General features: G+C 55.8%; 1 protein-coding gene across 2 annotated transcripts in view; it reads right to left on the bottom strand.

Annotated features, from left to right (window-relative positions):
• TNFAIP8 (TNF alpha induced protein 8) overlaps positions 1–13,842 on the bottom strand; it is a 115,600-nt gene extending 101,758 nt beyond the window's left edge. Inside the window, exon 1 of one of the 2 annotated variants that reach the window (XM_008254930.4) lies at positions 13,685–13,842. In XM_008254930.4, the coding sequence (XP_008253152.1) occupies position 13,685 (1 nt within the window). In that variant the 5' untranslated portion in view covers positions 13,686–13,842. Of the gene's footprint in view, positions 1–10,509; positions 10,578–13,684 lie in introns of those variants that run through there. The other variant, XM_070076034.1, reaches the window with a different exon arrangement.
• Positions 13,843–14,059: the final 217 nt, after the last annotated feature.

Here is a 14,059-nt window from a genome sequence, read left to right as displayed (position 1 = left end):
TAAGTTTAAAATCAATTTCCTGGCCGGCGCCGCGGCTCTCTAGGCTAATCCTCCGCCTTGCGGCGCCGGCACACCGGGTTCTAGTCCCGGTCGGGGCGCTGGATTCTGTCCCGGTTGCCCCTCTTCCAGGCCAGCTCTCTGCTGTGGCCAGGGAGTGCAGTGGAGGATGGCCCAAGTGCTTGGGCCCTGCACCCCATGGGAGACCAGGAGAAGCACCTGGCTCCTGGCTTCGGATCAGCGCGGTGCGCCAGCCGCGACGGCCATTGGAGGGTGAACCAACGGCAAAGGAAGACCTTTCTCTCTGTCTCTCTCTCACTGTCCACTCTGCCTGTCAAAAAAAAAAAAAAAAAAAAATCAATTTCCTAACAAGAGTATTTCAGGCCACACTTTGTAGCCCTTGAGCCTGGCAGGAAGACTCGGGCTGGTACTGCAGCCCCCGGCCCCCAGCGCCCCATGCCCCTCGTGCAGAATTCCTCACCCCACACAGGGACCGGTCAGCTTTCCTCCACGGAGGAACCCGACACTGCCCTCTGCCTCCACCACTGGCCTCCCTCCCCCAGTTTCCTCACTCAGGATGACAATGCAGGGCCAGGTGTACCAGAGTGCTGGCTTCCAGTCCCAGCCCTGCGTCCAACTCCAGCTTCCTGGTGCCCCCGTTAGGCCCTGGCCTAGGGGTTGTGCAGACTTTCTGTGGAGTACACCAGTCACAGGTGATACTGGGACACCCAGCCATCTTACCAGACAGAGCTGTCACCAACACCCTGCACGCGGAACACAGAGACCCACATTTAGGTGCTGCAACCCAGCAGGCGATGGCTCAAGATATGACCCACATACGGAGACCGGATTCCATCTGGCCCAGTTCCAGCTGTTACAGGTGTGTGGGAAGTAAACCTGCAGACGGAGTATCTCTGTTTCTCTTGTCTCTGTTTTCGTCATTTTTACTTTTCAAATAAACAAACATATTTTTGAAAATGAAAAATGTAGGTGATAATTACCAGCATCATAGAATTCCAGAGCTGGGAGGGATTAGTGATCACTTCATCCACACTTCGTTTTTTCTAGATGTGTCAATCATGGCCCAGGGGGGTTAAACATCTCAACAAAATCACAAAACCCACTGCTGGGCAGCCCACACCCTGCATACCTCTGCAGAGCTGGCCCACCACGGAGTATCAGATGCCACCTGCGTTATTTGCTTAGAAAGACCCTTTTTGTCAAAAAACAACAACACCACATGAGAGCAAAATGTGTCTACAACATTCCCCTGAGTAGAAATGATGATTTTTAAAAAAGATTTCTGGGGCTGGTGTTGTGGCATAATGAGTAAAGCCGCCACCTGCAATGCTGGCATCCCATATAGGCACCAGTTTGTGTCCCAGCGGATCCAGTGCCCTACCGGCTCCCTGCTAACGGCCTGGAAAAAGCAGCAGAAGATGGTCCAAGTGCTTGGGCCTCCGCCACCCAGGTGGGAGAGTCAGATGAAACTCCAGGGTCCTGGCTTCAGTCTGGCCCAGCCCTGGCCATTGCAGCCATCTGGGGAGTGAACCAGCAGATGGAAGATCTCTCTCCCTCTCTCTTTCTTTCTCTATCTGACTTTCAAATAATAAATAATTAAAAAAAACGGTTCTGAGAATATATGTAGATATGGCATAGATAATAAGAAAAACCATATTTTATATTTTAGATCTACTTAATGTTTTTTCTCCACAAAATTCACTTTTAGAATGCCTAGCAAGTTCCCAAACTGACACACTGAAGTCTCACCTCCCCCTCCCGTCCCTGGCGGAGGGGTTAACAAGCAGGTGCTGGCAACACTGCTGACTGTCATCAGCAAGACCTGCGGCGCTCAGGCCACCTGCAACCCTGGCCACGGACTCCCAAGCCTGTGGCTGCCCGTTCCCCGGCGCTCTAGAGCCTTCCTCCCATGCACGCTGCAGGAGTTGAGACCAGGGACCCTGCAGAGCTCCAGGAGACATCTGTGCAAGACTGAGACGTCACGGAGCAGCCAGCTCCACCCTCCAACCCTGGGCTGCAGGAAACACCTGTCCCGCAAGTGGCCTGGGTGACGTCACGGCCACAGCCCAGGCAAGAGGAAGGACAGAAACACGGCGTGAATCCCAGATGTGCCACTGGCCTCTTACGGTCTCAGCTTTCTTGCCTTTAAAGTAGGGACAGCAACAACAGAACAGGTTTTAAACTGCCACTGACGCATCTGGTGCTGTACACAAGGACCCAGTGCCTGACACATGCTAAGTATGTACCCTCTCTCTGCCATGTGGCTTCTCACGTGGGCCAGTCAGAAGCAGAAGGCAAAAACACAGGCTGGGGGCCAGCGCCGTGGCTCACTAGGCTAATCCTCCGCCTTGCGGCGCCGGCACACCGGGTTCTAGTCCCGGTCGGGGCGCTGGATTCTGTCCCGGTTGCCCCTCTTCCAGGCCAGCTCTCTGCTGTGGCCAGGGAGTGCAGTGGAGGATGGCCCAAGTGCTTGGGCCCTGCACCCCATGGGAGACCAGGAGAAGCACCTGGCTCCTGGCTTCGGATCAGCGCCAGCCGCGGCATCCATTGGAGGGTGAACCAACGGCAAAGGAAGACCTTTCTCTCTGTCTCTCTCTCTCACTGTCCACTCTGTCTGTAGAAAAAAAAAAAAAACACCACAGGCTGGGAAAAGGAAAGGAAAAAAAATCTTCAGTTGGATTTCTGCTGAATCAGTAAATGACAAAGAGACACACACACACGCTGGGAGTCCCATGACCCCACGGCTTCTCCGTGAGTCTCAGCCTTCTGCGTGCAGGGTTGGAGTGAGTGACAGCACTGTCTGGGAAGATGGCTGGGTGTCCACACATCACATGTCACTGGTGTGCTCAGCAGAAAGTCTGCACGGCCCCGACGGGGCACTGAGGCAAAGACGGCTCGTGCTGGGCAGCCCAAGGTCATGCTCACGTGGGACACCAGGGTTCAGAGCTCACCAATTCAAATGGCAGAGAAATGAAATGTACGACCGACCAGGTTACACGAACCCCAGGAGGCAGCAATCACAGCTCAGGTGATTGGGTTCCGGCCACTCCCCTGTGGGAGAAGGGGGTTGAGTGCCCTGTTCCCAACCTGGCCCAGCCCTGGCTGTTGTGGGCGTTTGGAGAGTTAGCCAGCGGATGAAAACACACAAACACATACAGTGTTGTCTCTGTCTCTCTCCCCATGTGCCCCTCAAATTGAAAAAAAAAAAAAAAGTATATTTTTAAAGAGATAAGGTTATCACAATACATTTCCAATAAACTTTGTGAAGATCTCATGGCTTTCAAAAATTTTACAGCTAAATAAACGTATGTTTTAATTCCATTTTTTCCCCTGAACTTTCTGAAGTACAACTATACACTTAAATTCAATGAAGTCATAATAGTAAATTAAAAAAAACTCTAATTGGAGGCTGTAGCTGTGGTGCAGCGGGTTAAAGCCCCGGCCTACATCCCATATGGTCGCCAGTTCAAGTCCTGGCTGCTCCACTTCTGATCCAGCCCCTTGCTAATGTTCCTGGGAGGGCAGTTAGAGGATGGCCCAAGTGCTTGGGCCCCTGCACCCATGTGGGAGAACCAGAAGAAGCTCCTGGCTTTAGATCAGCTCAGCTCCAACTGTCAAGGCCATCTGGGGAGTAGACCAGCAGATGGAACTCTCTCCATCTCTCCCTCTCTCTTTCTCTCTCTCTGTATTTCAAATAAATAAAATAAATCTTCTTAAAAAACTCTGATTGGTCACCAGAGAATAAAAGGAAATAAATTTTTGCAAACTGGGTGAATCAAATGCTTGTGAACTGTACCACTGAACAACCAAGCAGCAGACAGAAGGGGAATCTATAAAGTTATTCCAGCTGACAAATGAAATAAAATGACAGAACGTCACATACTACAACCCCCAGTGATCCAACAGCTGCTAACATCAAAAAAGCGTGGAGAAACCCGTGCCAGGTGCCTGCGGGGACTAACACAGCACCTTCAGCACCTCCCGGCCTCCTGCCAAGGGAGCCACCTGAGTCCGATCCAAACGCCAGGGAACCAGACAGCCAGGCGTGCACCCTCTCTGCTGAGACTGCGGGAAACACCTCTACCCAGCCCAGGTCCTCGGGCATCCACGGAGAGCGTAAGGGGAGGCACATGCGAACAGAGCCCATCGATGAAAAGGCACACACAAGTCACACCTTTTAAAAAAATGGACAAAGCTAAAGTACGTGGGTCAGGCTGTTGGTTTGCACGATAACCCCACGAAGAGGCAGGAAACAGGGGCAATCAAGGCTGGACACAGGGAAAAGCGACCAGGATGGGCTACGAGGCCTAGGACTGGTGACAGCGGTGCCTGTTTTACAATAATTCAGTAAGCTGGGGATTGTCGCACGTGGCTCTCTGGTATCTGGTTTTTACTGTACAGTAAACTGGTAAAAACAAAAAAGCTTTAGGAGAAGTTAGACGTGTCAGCTGAACAGGACCCAGTGTTGGGAGCACGAGAGGAAGAGAAGCGAGGGCCCTCCCACCCCACCCCCGAGTAACTCAGCCAGGAACCTGTGGGCTTGCTTCGGGGCTGCTGCTGCTCCGGGTAAAATGTACCCTGCTCTGATTCAAAATTCACCTGGCAACAAAACATCTTTAAAGCTTATCATCCAAATGACAGGCTCCAAACCATCTCAGGAGGGTCTCAACTCGAAACCACCCCTTGGATGTCCCCTGGAATCATAAAAAGCTGGGTACCCCAACACAGAATCCACATCTCTCACTCCACGAGAGGTGCACCCCAGCAGCACGCACTCCGCGGCTCGTCTCTCTGGTACTAACAAACAAACGTGAAGATGCAAACCCACAGACAAGCCATGGGGTCCGACAGGACAGGTGCCGAGGCAAGGGCTGGGGAGACAGCACAGAAAACCGGGGCACTGGCGGCAGCCCAGCCGAGGAGCGAGGCCCTGCGGCTGCCCAGAGCCTGGAGGCAGCAGAGCTGCCAGGGGCGACTCCCAGCTCGGCCAGGCTGATGTCACCTCCGAGGGCCTCCATCCTCATCTGCTAGGGAGGCTGGGCAGTAGGGTCTTGCTCACGGATCCACGCTGAAGGTGAATGCAACAATACATAAAGCCTGTCTCATCATAAAGACTCCATAAATGCTTGCCATGATGACGGGGGCGGGGGACGTTTCCAGAAACGTAAGGAATTCTCTTGTGATGGGCATCTCTGGGCTTGAGTGCAGCAGTACTTGCTATTTTTATAAACCTATGATTATCGACGTGAAAAAGCAATCATGGTGCTTCTGACACCTTTTTCCCCCGTTTTTTGTATGCTTATTTTGTAACCTGCAACTTAGTAAATGGGTTTATCAATTTTTTAAAGATTTATTTATTTGAAAGACAGAGTTACAGAGAAGGGGTGAGGCAGAGAGATCTTCCATCTACTGGTTCACTACCCAAATGGCCACAACAACTGGGGCTACGCCAGGTCAAAGCCAGGAGCCAGGAACTTCTTCCTGGTCTCCCACGTGGGTGCAGGGGCCAAGCACTAGGGCCATCTCCCACAGCTTTCCCAGGCCATGAGCAGAGAGCTGGATCGGAAGTAGGACAGCAGGGACTTGAACCAGTATCTGCTGGCATAGCAAGTGGCAGCCTTACCCCCTATGCCACAATGCCGGCCCTCACACACCTTCTATACCACTGTTTGTTTTTTTTTTCTCCTAACTACCATCATGAGTGGCTTTAACTCTAAAAAAAATCTGAAATTCCTGTTATCAGGAGTGGCGGTGGCCTTGGTGGGACAGCCGTTAGGTTGTCAGGGGCTAGTGCAGGCGCTGTCTGTACCAATCACCATGCCTACTGCATCTTCCTGTTGGCACAGGCTGAAGGTTCCCACAGTCGAGGGTCTCCCTCAACACCCAAAACTCACCTGCACACTCCCCTTGGTGTTGTGACTCGGTTCCAGCCAAGACAATTCAAGCAACAAGCGTCAGGAAAGGCTCTATCCCCTGATGTGAAGAGACAGACACTAGAAGGGAACCTTGGGGTGGCCCAGCCCTCCACAGACAAGAGGCCTCCACAAGGCCACGGAAAATGTCTATCAGGAAAACCCTAGGCACTGCTTCAAAAATGAACTTATCGGGGCCGGTGCTGTGGTGTAGCAGGTAAAGCTGCCGCCTGTAGTGCAGGCATCCCATATGGGTGCTGGTTCAAGTCCCGGCTTCTCCCCTTCGGATCCAGCTCTCTGCTGTGGCCTGGGAAAGCAGCAGAAGATGGCCCAAGTCTTTGGACCTCTGCACCCGTGTGGGAGACCTGGAAAAAGATCCTGGCTCCTGGCTTCGGATCCGCACAGCTCCGGCCGTTGGGGCCATCTGGGGAGTAAAAAAGCGGATAGAAGACCTCTCTCTCTCTCTCTCTCTCTCTCTCTCTCTCTCTGCCTCTGCAATTCTGCCTTTCAAATAAATGAAATATATAAAAATGAGCTTATCAATAAATGTCATTTTCCACAAACATCCTGAAATACCCTCTCACACACACGTCTGCCTGTGAATGACGTCAGTGGAAGCCAGCACTGCCCCTCGCTGGAGGAGCCACTTCCTGGCCCCTTGACAGCACGATGCAGACAGAAGGCAGGATGCTAAGGGCAGGAGGGCGAGGACGTGGAGCCCCTGGAGCCTCTGGCCCCGTGAGAGCCCACCTTAGCCCTGCCCGACCACGGACGCCCCTGCACGAGACGTGCTAGAAAACCGCCGCGGGCTGGGCATTCCCTTCCCTGCAGCCTGAAGCCGTCCGACGGGTGCGTACAGAACTGTGTCCCTCAGAATTCATTTACTCGAACCCCACGGTGAGGACGGCATCACAAGGTGGGGCCTTGCGGGAAGCTCCACCCTGATGAACAGATGGGCGCCCCTGGGCAAGACGTGGGGCGGACTCCCTGCCGGCGCCTGCCCTTCTGCCTCCCGTCTCGTGCACGTGGGAGCACACCGCAGCGCTCCCCTCTGCCTCCTTCTGCCGTGTGCAGACGCCACCAGAGCCAGAATCTTCTGGCACCTCATCTCGGACTCGCCAGCATCCAGTACTGTGAACAAACTCCTGCCCCTGACAGACGACCCGACTACAGCAACACAGACTTCAGATGCTCCACGTTCACTCTGGGCGCCCTAACCCCTGCACTGTGGAATGTGACTGCTTCTGGAGACCCAAGCAGGTGACTCAGCTAACAGGAGGAACCTAGGGCAGGCCCTGTCAGTGTGACGGGTGTCCTGGGAGAGGCTAGGACCCAGAGACACCAAGGAGTACACACAAGAGAAGCTGAAGGAACCCACTTCCTGCAGATCTGAACTGCAAGAAATATTACTGGAAATTCTTCAGGCTTCGGGGGCGGGGGAGGGGGACTGATGCAAACGTAGGCCTGTTCTAAAAACGGTGAACCCAAATAGGATCTCTAAGTGGGTAAATTAAAAATCACCTTTTTCGGGGCCAGCGCTGTGGCGTAGTGAGTAAGGCTGCAGCCTGAAGTACAGGCATCCCATATGGGCGCTGGCTCAAATCCCAGCTGCTCCACATCCCAACCAGCTCTCTGCTATGGCCTGGGAAAGCAGAGGAAGATGGCCCAAGTCCTTGGGCTCCTGCACCCACGTGGGAGACCAGATGAAGCTCCTGGCTCCTGGCTTTAGATCTGCACAGCTCCAGCTATTGCCCCATCTGGGGAGTGAACCAGCAGATGGAAGACTCTCTCTGCCTCTCCTTCTCTCTCTGTGTAACTCTGACTTCCAAATAAATAAATAAATCTTATCCAAAAATTCATCTTTTCCCTCTCCTGCTGTAATGGCTTGAAAAGGTAACTGAGCACAGCAAAGTAATGGGTCTGCAGGGATCACCCCGAGCAGAAACAAACCACGCGCAGTCACAACACAAGGGCATTATCTGCAACGTCCTTTATAAGGCGACTGTTAGACAGGACTTGTGTCCCCTCGTCCCCGTGCCCCCCCACCCTCGACTGCACATTCATGTCCTGAAGCCCTGTCCCCTAGTGTGACCACACTTGGAGACAGGCGTTCACTAAAGAGGTGATCAGGCTAAAGCACATCGCAAAGCGGGGGCCTTATTCCAACACGACTGGTGCCTAAGAGAGGGGGGCCACACAGAGAGAGGCCCACCTGCAAGCTGAGGGGAGAGACCCCGGGAGAAACTAAACCTGCTGACTCCTCGAACCAAGAGCAAAGGAGTCAATGTCTGTGGTTTCAGCCTGCTGGGCTGTGGCGCGTGCTGTGCAAATGGACACACTGGTAGAGACAGAACTTCTGAGCCTGACTGTACAGACACTAACTGGAAACCGCAAGAGAACTTGGGACAGACCAGGGGTGGACATGCATGCTTGTAGGGCGTCAGAGCCAAGTGTGCAGCAGGGAGAGTGGGCCGGCTCGTCGCCTGCCCCCGCCATCTGACTCCGCAAGTCACGGCCCGGCCTCCTCCCTCCACCTCGTTTCCTGAAGGGTGAGGGAAGTCTCAGTTCATTTCACACGCACATCCCTGATCAAATAGCAAACCCGGAGTGGGAAAAGCAGTGGTTCCAGAAAACTGTTTCTCTCAGCCCACAGCAGGACACCTTTGTTATTCCTAATTCCCCAGGCCCATTAGGACAAAAACCTACAAACCTCCAGAGTCAGAAATGGGGAAGAAAGTCTCAAAGTCAGACATGACCCCCCATCCCCACCCCCACAGAAAAGGAGAAGGAAGTTATAGCAAGATTTACAAAAGGGTAGTTCTGCATTTTCCGGTTGCTGACCATTATGAAATGAGAAGGACCCTCATCTGAGGGAAGGGACGAGGGGGGCCCTGCAGGCGCCAGGACCTCAGGCCAGGGGAGCGGGCCGGGGACAGGGAGAACAGGCCACCTGGGACTCGGAGTCTCCCAGTGGGCCTGGGCTCTCTGAACATGTGCTACGCTGGAGAGGAGCAGGAGGGGGCCCACCCTGGAGCAGGCTCGGACGGGCACCTGCAGGTGCTCATCCGCCGTCCGGCCTTGTCGGGGCGCCGTGGTCCCAGCTCCACTCTGGACTAGAGCTTCCTGCCAGCGTGCCTCTTGTGGAGCAGCAGGTGATGGCTCAAGTCCTGGATCCCTGTGACGCACGTGGGAGGCCTGGATGGAGTCCCAGACCCCTGGCTTCAGTTTGGTCCAGTCCTTGCTTTCTGTGGGCATTCGGGGAATGAACAAATGAATGGAATATGTCTTCCTCTCTCTCTCTCTGCTTTCAAATAAAATGAAAAGGATAAATGACATTTCATAAAAACATTGGCTTCCCTTCTATGTGGGGAGGTGGACTGGGCCCTGTGGCTCCTCCTCCTACTCAGACACATCCCACACGATCACCTGCTGTGGCTCACATCCCCGTAGCAGCAGGCCCCGGGGGATCACGTGACCCCGCAGCTGGGAAACGCTGGAACTGGGCTGCAGTTACCCCTCGCTCCTCTGGGCTCCTCTGGCACCTTTGGTGGTGGTGGTGAGGGCGGTTCCCACTACAATCACAAATGGCTCAGAGACCCGCTCCACTGTGGCCCAGAACTGACACCGTCCCCTCAAGAGCAGACCCGTGCGGCCAGTCCAGCCAGGCCCACCGCTGGCTGGGTGCCTCCCACACACTGACAGCCAAGGAGGAACGTCCTGGTTCAGTCCACACAGCAAGCATGCGCCGTAAATGCTGGCCCAGTGTTTAGGCGGAGACACAGGGTGCAGCGGGCTCCAGCAGTCATCCGCACCAACCACTTCTCCACGGAAGCCATCTTTATTCCCAGTGCTCATGGAAACCAAACAAGCAGAATTCTGAACTTAATTCCCTTCTCCTCTACTAAAGAAACCGGCGCAGATTTGTCTATGCCGCTTGCAACTGGCCTGCTTGCAACTCCCTCCCTCACCCCGCTCTTTCCTTTCTCACGCCCCGTCAGCCACCTGCTCGCTAACCCGCCTCGTTCTAGATGCCAAGGGCAGCCTTCGAAAACCACCTGGCTGGTGCCCCCCGCCTGCAGGGGGTTCTGTGCCTCAGCCACCATGAGAAAGCGACTGCTGTCTGCAAGGACAGGGTAGGGATAACGCGATTCACGCTGAACCTGGGGTGTTTTCAACCGAGTTCCTCAGGTGACTTTCCACTTAAGCCCGAGAACGCACTATTCCTCGGGAAACAGGTTCCCTGTGGTCATATCACTGGGTTAAAAAAAAAAAAAAAGACATCAGGAAAATGAAAGTGCTTTTTTTGGTGTCTCATTTTTTGAGAAAAACAATGTTCAGAAAATCACTCTACTGCCTGGCTGAGGAGGTGGCTCTGCTTCCCTTTGGGAAACACAATGGAACCCTGAACCCACTTCCACCCAGGGCCTCAGCTTCAGGGACCCCTTCTCACCAACACGCGTCTGGGACCCAGTTCCTTTCCCTCTTGTGTTTCAGGCCTTCCTGCGTATGTGAGAGAGTTGTGCCGCACTGGCATACAGCAGGAGCTCAATAAATGCTTGTGTGCATGAATGGTGCTCACCTCTGGGCTGGATGCCTTCGGGCCCAAGGACTGGCAAACATGATGGTCTAGGATCACAGGCCAGCTGCAGTCTAAGGCGCCTCTTGCCTCTGACGTTCTAGAATTATCTGCCCTGCACCTTGTGGCTCATTTCCTCTTCAAAGTGGAAAATGAAAATGAGCTGTTCTCCAGCGCATACTGAGAGAGCACATGGTCTCGCCTGCAGGTGCAGCCGGCGCTCTGGCCCCCTGCTGCTGCTCCTGGGGGTTGATGCCTCTCAGCTGAAGGGCAGACCTCAGAGCCATCAGCTGGGACCCTGGGGCCGGTCCTCAGCACCTCAGCTGAGCCCTTAGCCGCGGGGCAAGGCACTGCTGGGTGTTACTGGAGTCCCCGCCACTCTGTCTGGCATGTCAGGCAGGATGTGGCAGGCGAGGACAGCTGTGGCGCCACGGTGCTCTCCTCAACTTCCCATCAGAGCCAGATGCCCGAGGAGGCCCAACTGGGTCAACCGTTGCTCGTGTCATACACACTGGCCCCTGTGCCTGTGCTCAGGGCCAAGAGAGGCCCTGTACCCCCTGGAGAAAACAGGTGACTCTTACCCATCGGCTTCTGGGGGTTAGGAACCCCAACACCCAGTCCCTCACCTGTGCCAGACACAATGGAGGGGGAACGGAAAAGGGACTGCCGGATGCGGCTAGGGGCTAAGCTGGACTGTGAACGTGGCCATGCTGTCTGCGACCATGAAGGCAGCTGGCTTCCGAGCGAGGCCGTGGCCAGCGGGAGAGAAATGATGCATGGATGAGCACAGCCGGTAGCCACCGCTTCGAGGACCAACGCTCCCCAAGCCTTAAACCACCAGGCCTCTGCTCCTCCCCCAGCCCGCGTTTCCCAGTGAGCACCGTCTGGTCTGGACGCAACCCTTCCTCTCCACACGCCCTTTCCTCCAATTGCGACAGAACAACTGCAGGGAGCGGGCCTCCAAATGCTGGGCTCCCAGCCCACGCGTGTGCTCCCCACCCCGCAGTGCTTGCCGGTCCTCACCACGCTCCCCGCACAGACGCCCAGCACCCTCCGGTGACACACTCTGAGCAGGAAACACAAAGACCACAACCGAGAACATTTCCCCACGCCACTACCCCTTTTGTGGCTAAGTCCAAACACAGCAGAGGAAAAGGCACCGTGGAGGGGTCAAAGCTGTGGTGTGGCAGGTAACGCTGCTGCCTGCAGTGCCGGCATCCCATGTGAGTGCCAGTTCGAGTCCTGGTTGCTCCACTTCCGAGCCAGCTCTATGCTCTGGTCTGGGAAAGCAACAGACGATGGCCCAAGTCCTTGGGCCCCTGCACTGCACGGAAGACCTGGAAGAAGCTCCTGGCTTCAGATTGGCTCAGCTCTGGCTGCTGTGGCCATTTTGGGAGTGAACCAGTGGAAGGAAGACCTCTCTCTCTCTCTCTCTCTCTCTCTCTCTCTCCCCCCCATCTGTAACTCTGCCTTTCAAATAAATTAAAAAATCTTAAAAAAGAAAGAAAGAGAGAAAGAAAAAGAGAGAGAGAGAGGGAGAGAAAAGGCACAGCAGAGCCAAAGTGTCCCAGTAAGAGACAGTCCTAGGCCCATGTGTGCAGGGTGCCACCCTTGAGGTGGGATCCTTCCCCGCTGAATGAATGATTCAGTGATTCTTAAATCATCTGCTAATCTAGATGAATGTCCTGGCTTGCAGAGTAGAGAGCTGAACCCAGACAACCAGTACAGAAGGCACTCAGTGGTTCCCGAGGAGGCAGGCGCTCACGCACTTCCCTGAACTTGACTCAATTTACAGATAACCCCGTGTGCCATGGGGCGGCAACGCGTGTGGAGAAGACACCTCTACAGCCGTCTGCCAAAGGGCTGTGTGACCGGCTGGAATAGTAACAGGAAAGCGCTGACTTAGCAGCCCACAGCAGATCTAATTAGAAGGTGGCAATCAATGTTTCGAGGTGTTTAATTAAACTCAGTAATTATTTCTTCCCTTAAAGAGAGATGGCGTCCTAGGTTTACAGCGCAAAGTCTAACGTTCCCGTAGTTAAAGCAGCGTGGAAACACCTTTGCTTGACACAAAGCAGGAGAGAAATGGCAGCGCAGGCGAGGGTGGGCCAAGCCCGCTCTCCCTGCCTCGCACCTCAGTGAAACACTGCCCCTCTCTGCCTTTCCCTCCCCGCCTGCCTCACAAGGCTTTCTTGTCTGGGGAGTGGGAGGAGGCAGGGGGTTTTATGAGATGAGAACTCAGAGACCCTCACGACCAGAGGGGAACCTGTGCACCGGGCCAACAGCTCACAGGTTAAGAAACCAGGGGAGCAACAACTGCCGTTTTAAGGGTGCAAATATCGTCGGATTTAAAAAAACAAAAACAGGCGCAAATACACCCTGCACCGGGAGAGTACTGACCCCTAACCCCCAGCTGAGACTGAATAAGCAGCCCGAGGACTTTCGCCTTTCAGGTGTCAACTGCAGGCACTCCACCGCTTCATCCCTTCCAGACTCCGCTCTGGACCAGGCTGTCTCGTGACAAGGCTGAGAAACTCGGTCTGAGGTCACTGCGTCCATAAACATCTTCCAGGTGCCCAGGCCTGAGAGTGGGCCTGGCGCCTACCAGCGGGGCTGGGTCCCCGGTGACCTGGCGGCAGGTGCATGCACACAAGTAAAACACACACGAACATCTATGCACACGCGTGCACACGTAAACACACGTGGACGGGCCCACGCCACACGTGGACTGCGCGCGCACATATGCCCATACACACGTGGACACACAGACACACGCGTGCACACATGCACGTAAACACACGTAGAAGGGCCCACGCCACACGTGGACTGCGCGCGCACAGACGCCCATATACCCATGGACAGGCAGGCACACGCGTGCACGCACGCACACAACTCACAGGAAGTCTCCTAAAAGTTCTCAAAGCAAAGCTGCTGCGGCGGCGGCAGCCCAGCGCCGGGCTGGGGCAGGGGCCCGGCGGGCATCGCTGCCCGCAGCGTGGGCCAGCGCGGACGCCCACTGGTGCGGCGGCCGGGACGCCCCCGCGGCAGCCGCGCCGACGGAAGCCGGGCGCGGAGGGGACGCGGCCGGCCGCGCAGCCCGGGACTCCGGGCCGGGCGCCCAGGGGCCACGAGGGTGGGCGCCCCGCTCCACGCGCACTCCCCGCACTCCCCCACTTACTGGAGCAGGCGCGGAGACGCGAGGGCTTCGGGGGCGATCGGTGGCTCGCGGGCGTCCACGGACCTCTCAGCCAGCGCGGGCCGGGCGGGCGCGCGCGGGAGGAGCCGGGGGCCGGGGCCGGGGCCGGGGGCGGAGCCGGGAGGGGTCCCCGGGCGTGGCCCGCCCGGCCCGGGGAGTGGGGAGGAGCGCGCGGGGGAGGAGGAGCCGAGCGCGCGGGCGGGGCGCCGAGGGTCCGAGCGGCCCCGGCGCGCACACCTGTGGGTGCCGGGGGCTGGGGCCGCCCGCCCCTCTGGCCGCCGGACTTTCTGAAGTTGCAGAACTGCCAGCCCCGCCTGGTTCATCCCGCCTTGTCCAGGCGGAGCTGGTTAGACGACT

Source organism: Oryctolagus cuniculus, chromosome 6 (assembly GCF_964237555.1).
Source record: "Oryctolagus cuniculus chromosome 6, mOryCun1.1, whole genome shotgun sequence".
NCBI lineage: Eukaryota > Metazoa > Chordata > Mammalia > Lagomorpha > Leporidae > Oryctolagus > Oryctolagus cuniculus.
This window is presented reverse-complemented; position numbering and strand designations above follow the sequence as displayed.